At 45.7% G+C, this 6670-nt stretch overlaps 1 protein-coding gene across 1 annotated transcript; it reads left to right on the top strand.

The window, feature by feature from the left end:
* Positions 1–5860: 5860 nt before the first annotated feature.
* LOC136970781 (E3 ubiquitin-protein ligase sina-like) lies at positions 5861–6284 on the top strand (the record flags this gene model as incomplete). Its single annotated transcript, XM_067265241.1, has 1 exon — positions 5861–6284. A coding segment is annotated over exon 1 (424 nt), but the record flags the coding sequence as incomplete, so codon positions are not given.
* Between the last annotated feature and the right edge of the window lie 386 nt (positions 6285–6670).

Here is a 6670-nt window from a genome sequence, read left to right as displayed (position 1 = left end):
GTCTATTACGGACTTGTTAAGAGGTATGAAAAATAATTGTAAACTCTCTCTCTCCGGCCCCTTTTTGTATACGAGGGTAGAAGTGTACTTTAGTTCGTTTAGCTTTCATTAAATTTTGTTTTTGTTATAAAATGGTGTCTTTCTTGACTGTCGGCTTCGCCTTATCGTCGGCCCCATCCTTCCTCCTCCTCCACTCGCGTAACGCGTAACGCGCCGTCGACGTAACAGCCATCCTTGACAAGTGAGTCACGGGAAAAAGAGGTACGACTCCCTCTTACCTCCCCGAGATCTCACACATTGGTGACAATCGAAGGGGTGGCGTCTTTTTAGGCACCCCCGATTTCACATATTGGTTTGCAGGAGTGGGGTCTCGACTTTCTCGAAAAATCGATAAGGCGAAAAACAGCCACAGTCGGGAGAGAGGTCGAATTGAGTTGAATTAGGAATCATAGGAGTAGGGTCGTACTAGAATCTCCGACCTAGTTGTAAGAACTAACGAAATAAACATAATGGAAGACGATCCCCGCGATGCGGCTGGGCCAGCCCACCCAAATCCTAATCCGGCACCGAATCCCCTTACATTGGGAGGTTTAGGCGGAATAATACCCCTATTACCCGTATTCTCGGGAGAAGCAGGAGGCCCTCGGGTAACGGACTTTTTTGATTCGTTAGCCGATGTTACTAAGGTAGCGGCATGGTCCAAGGCCCAGATGCTGGCAGTGGCAAAATTAAAACTTACGGGTATCGCGAGAGAATTCGTCCGGAAGGACCGAAGAATAAAAGAAGTGGATGACTTCGACGAATTCAAGCGATTGATGATAGCGCGTTTTGAACGGGAGCCATTTTCCTTTCGATTATCTAAATTTTATGCGTGCGTGCAGAAAAGGGACGAGGACGTACAGACTTATGCTGCTAGACTCCAAGCACTGGCGATGGAGATAGAAATTACGCCGGAGCCTGGCGCGACTGCCGCCGAGACCGCGATTATTGAACGAGTTCAGAGGAAGGAGTTAGATGAAAGGCTTAAAGCGCAATTTTTGAACGGAATAGACATAAGAATCCGGCAGCGCGTAATGAGCCGTGAGGCTGAGACATTCGATGAGGCTCTAAAAGCCGCGATCAGTGAGGAAACAATTGAAAGTCTCACCGCGCATCCAAGAGGAATCATGCGAACAGTAAGGGAAAGCGATAAAACCTCAGCTCAGGAGGAGTTAGCGCAAGTAACGTCAGCGATGGAGGACTTAAAGGCTAGAATGGACGGACTAATCCGAAACTCTCCTCGTTTCGGCTCTAGAGATCCTATATCTCGCCGAAATCATCGAGGAGGCTATACTCCTAACTCCTACAATAACAATCCCAATAATAATCCGCATTTTAGGCGTAACGCAAATCGGTCGAACTCCCCTAATCGCCGAGGTGACCGCCCTTTCGGTCAGTCAAAATGGAATCTCAATCAAACCCAGAACCAACGCTCGCCCGCTTGCCGAAACGGCAATCCTAGCGACCGCTTTATGCGAAACGATTCACCCAGGCGACGTGAACCCGAAGGGGAGAGGAATAGGGTCAGATTTCGATCGCAGCCTACTGAAGAAAATCGAGGCAAATGGAAGGGCAATGTACGTAGTGTAGAAGGACGACGACCTCGATCTAACTCTAGTAAAGCCTCTAGGACCCCTCCTTTTTCCTCTCGAGAGATCCGAGGCTCAAACTTTGACTTAGAATGTCCGCCTTATAGGACTCCTTCGAAGCGAAATCGAAGAACCTCCTCAGTACGAATCACTAATTATACTTCCGCACCTAGCGAAGCTACATTTGACTGTTACATAGGTGGCAATCCCGCTATAGTGCAGATAGATACTGGTGCGAAGGTCTCACTTTTATCAAAGGTTTTCGCTAACTCTATGAAAGAAAGAGTACATATAGATCATAACAAAGACACAGACCTTAGAAGCGCTACGGGACATGTAATTCAGACCTACGGTATTATTAGCCCTACTTTCCAGATAGGAAATCTGCGCTTCCCCTTTGCCTGTTGCCTAGTTGATCACGATGTCACCTCTCCCTGTGACGGCATCATAGGCCGGGATATGATAACCGACAAGGGATTCTGTATTGATTTAAAGGGCCGAGAATTAACTATCCCTCCGCAGACAGTGATACCTATTCAAACCTCAGGGAATAATAAAAGAGCGGGAAGGATTCAACAGAACCAACAAAGGGAAAGAGGCCCGAATAGAGATAATAGAACACGAAAGAGAACAGAGGCTCCTCCACTAGAGGAAAATGTCGGCTCAGCGAAAAGGTCGTACCGGTCAACAGATCGGGAGGAAGGAAAAGGAGTAGTGTTAATTGAATCCTGTCAACTTCCCCCTATGACAGAGAACATAGTTACTGCTAGAATTGTTGGCGATAAGCGACCTAGTAAAGTCGGAGTAATCGAAACTGCTTCCTTCACTCAGGAAGGAGTTTCAGGAGTCAATTTGTTGGTGACCCCAAATAAAAAAGGACAAGTTCCCGTACGTCTTCGTAATGACACTCGTAAGACAATTAAGTTAGAGAAAGATGGTAAGGTTGGCACCTTCTTTGAGGCTATCGAAGAAAGTGAGCCCGCAGATACTATAAAGGAAGGGGCATCCACGAACCTATCGAAAGCAGAATTGAGCCACCTTTTTGATTGGACTGGCGTCCCCCGGAACGAGAAACGAGATCTCTTAAATTTACTATATAAATATAGGCATGTCTTTGCCGTGAATGACTATGACCTTGGCTACTGTAATATTGTGCAACATACAATAAATACTGGCGATGCGGCACCTATCTATTCGCCTCCTTATCGCATTCCCTACGCCCAACGCCAACAATTAAACGATATCATAGATGACCTCTTGGCCCATAATATTATCGAACATTCTACGTCCCCTTGGAGTTCGGCTGCTCTCCTAGTTAAGAAAAAGGACGGATCGTTACGCTTAGTAATAGACTATCGTAAACTAAATAAAATCACTAAAGTAGACCCGTATCCTCTGCCTTTAGTGCAGGAATCCCTAAGCCTAATGGGACAAGCGAAATACTTTTCGACGATGGATACGATTTCAGGATTTTGGCAATTAGGAGTAGGTGATAAGGAAAAGACCGCATTCTCTACGCCAGACGGCCACTATCAATGGAATAGGGTTCCGATGGGTCTTAAAACAAGTCCTGCGGTTTTTGAAAGGTCGATGGATTTCATCTTACATGGTCTCAAAGGAAAGACATGTCTTGTATACATGGACGATATACTAACATTTAGTCCAGACTTCCCTAGTCACCTAAAACGACTTGAACAAATATTTCAGAGACTCGGAGAAGCAGGCATAAAATTAAAACCTAAGAAATGCCATTTCCTGCAACGCCAGATAAAATTTCTGGGTCACGAAATTTCAGAACAGGGTATAAAACCCGATCCCGACAAAATAAAATGTGTTCTAGAATTCCCGAGACCTGAATCCGAGCGAGAAGTCCGCTCTTTCCTAGGACTCACTGGCTATTATCGGCGGCACATAAACTCTTATGCCACGATCGCTAAACCCTTGACTGATTTATTACGGAAAGATGTGCCGTTTGAATGGGGCCTTAAGCAACAGGAAAGCTTCGAAACTCTTAAACAAATTTTGACGTCGGCACCATTATTGAAGTCCCCTGACTTTACAAAACCTTTTATTTTGGCGACCGATGCGTCAAATTTCGCCCTGGGAGCGATATTATCTCAGGAAGAAAACGGCCAGGAGAAGCCGATTGCCTATGCGAGCCGATTATTAAGGAAACCCGAACTTAATTACAGCACTACTGAGAAAGAATGCTTAGCCACCGTGTGGGCAGTGAGGTATTTTAAACCCTATCTTTATGGAAAAAAATTTACTATTGTCACAGATCATAGACCTTTGAGATGGTTATTAGATTGTAAGGATTCTACTACTAATTCTAGATTATCGAGATGGATCATTTTCCTTCAAGAATTCGATTTTGATATTATCTACAAGGCCGGAATTTCACATAGAAATGCGGACGCCCTTAGTCGTATCCCAATACGTCAAATAACAGAGGTTGAACCCATCTTCTCCGTGCCACAATTAATAAATGCGCAACAACGTGATGATCGATGGAGACCCCTTATCCAAACCTTAAAGGATGGTGTAACTACAGGAACCTATAATAATCTTAACCTAGAGGATTATTATATCAACGAGGAGGGTGCCCTCTGCCACAAGGGCAGGAATAAAAAACGTGTGGATTGGTGGGAACAAATTGTTATACCTACCGCCTTAAAGGAATATATCCTGTTTACCTACCATGATAATCCACTAGCCGGTCACCTAGGAGAATTAAAAATGCGTACTAAAATCGCAAACTCGTTCTATTGGCCCGAAATGGCAAAGGAAATCAGGAATTATTGCCTAAGTTGTCAGAGCTGTGCCAAGCACCGACGACCGGGTCGACGGACAGCAGCCGAATTGCAACTGTTTGCCCCCCTTTCTCATGTATTTGAACGAGCAGCAATGGACATTGTCGGTCCACTCCCTCTTACGACAAACGGCAACAAATATATCCTAGTATTTGTTGACCATTTTACTCGATATGCGGAAGCAATTCCACTACCGGATGTAAGTAGTAAAACAATTGCTAAGGCCTTTGTCACTCACATCATATTGCGACACTCTACTCCTAGGCAATTATTAACTGATAGAGCGCCGAACCTAATTTCTAAGATGTTCGCAGAAGTGTGTGAATTGCTACACATAAAGCGGCTCCTTACTACCGCCTACCATCCAGCCTGCAATGGTGTGGTGGAGAGATTTAATAAAACTCTAGTTGATATACTATCTCATTATGTCTCGCAAGATCAACGAGACTGGGACGAGTGGATCCCTTATGCCTTATTCGCATATAACACCTCCGTGCATACGTCTACTAATGACAGCCCATTTTTCCTACTATATGGGAGAGATCCAACCTACCCTTTTGATTTAGTTACAAGCCCTGCCACGGTCTCCTATGACGTAGAAGACAATTTCGCTTCGGAATTACGTCAACGAATGAGACACGCTCATCAAACAGCTCAACTATATGCCGAACAAGCCGCCGAGACGAGGCAGGAACTACACCGCCGACAAAATAAGCCACCCCTCTATAGAGTGGGAGATAGAATACTACTAAAGGAAGTCGTCACGCCTAAAGGCCTAAAGCGAAAATTAGCTCCCCGGTGGACAGGACCTTATCGTATTGTCGAAATTCTAGGACCCGTCAATTTCAAAATAGAAAATATCCAAACCAAAAGAACACTACATGTTCATGCTGACAGAATTAAACCTACAACTGCTCGTAAGGAGATTAATCTAGAAACTGATATGACGGCCGATCAGTCCAGTTTACCGCCGACACAAGAAACAGTTACGGCGGCGCCCCAAACTAATATTCCCATTGACCCTTGGGACGAATTCATCTTGACCTCTATTCCCACTCCGCAACCGGAAGAACAACCTGAATCCGAAAGTGAGAGCGGAAGTGAGAGTGAAAGTGAGAGCGAAGAACCGGAGTTAGAGAGCGAAGTTACTTCCTCTGAACCGGAAGAGCAAGAGACCACTCCTCCCTATGCCCTTCGGAGTCAAGGGCCCGTGCCCGACCAGCCGTGGGTGCTTCCGAGACCCACTCGCAGCCGCATCCCGCGTTTTATTTCCCCCGCGACCAGTCGATCGTCTTCTCTTTAACCCACAATCCTACCTCTTTTGTTCTCCTTTTTAACTTACGGTAGCGATATCTTAATTAAAACCCGTATCGTCTTGTCGGTGTCTTATTGGTCTTTCTTTTTCCCTTTCAGACCTTCATGGCCGCCCCTGGGCAAGATCCTGCCCTCACGACCCTTCTGAGTTGTCCTATTTGCTACACCGTGGTACACCCACCTGTATATCAATGCACCAACGGACATATTGTGTGCTCATCCTGTCGACAAAGAATTACTACTTGTCCCACGTGTCGGGAGACCCTCGGGCATATTAGGAGCCTGGTGGCCGAGCAAATTGCCTCTACCTTGCAACTGCCGTGTACGAACGAATCCTACGGATGTACGGCACTTTTAAAGGAGGCGGACAGGGCGACTCACGAAAACACCTGCCCTTTTCGACCAGTTGATTGCCCTTTCACCCTCCACAATTGTAACTGGAAGGGAGAGTTAACTAATGTACTCTCACACATACAACAAGAGCATAAGCAAGTGCCCCTGTTACGGCAGGCATCTCTAATTTTTATGGGTATCCCCCTTACCCGATCAACTTCGCAAATTTGGGCCACCATGCTAGCCTGGAATAACCAAACCTTTTTACTTTCCGTAACTAAACCCTCCAGCTACTCTCCTTTTTGTATTCAAGTTTTCTTACTCTCAAAGCCCCCTGAGTCTTCTACCTGTCGTTATACAATCACATTTAAACGGGGCCCTAATACACTTTGCTGGAAATCCTCTTTTATCCCGATATGGAGTCTTGCTAATCCAAGCCCCCCCCTCCCCTTAGAATTACCCTCTGATCTAGTATACTCATTCTGTGGCCATGGCAATTTTAAATTTCATTTTGAGCTTTCCACCGATTAACGAGCTCCTCTCCTTCCCCTTTCAGAATGGCGGACTCCGAGGAATGGTGGA

This window comes from Centruroides vittatus, unplaced genomic scaffold (assembly GCF_030686945.1).
Source record: "Centruroides vittatus isolate TY-2023 unplaced genomic scaffold, ASM3068694v2 contig_216, whole genome shotgun sequence".
Lineage (NCBI taxonomy): Eukaryota > Metazoa > Arthropoda > Arachnida > Scorpiones > Buthidae > Centruroides > Centruroides vittatus.
Note: the sequence above shows the minus strand (reverse complement) of the source record. Positions and strands in the feature narration are given on the sequence as shown.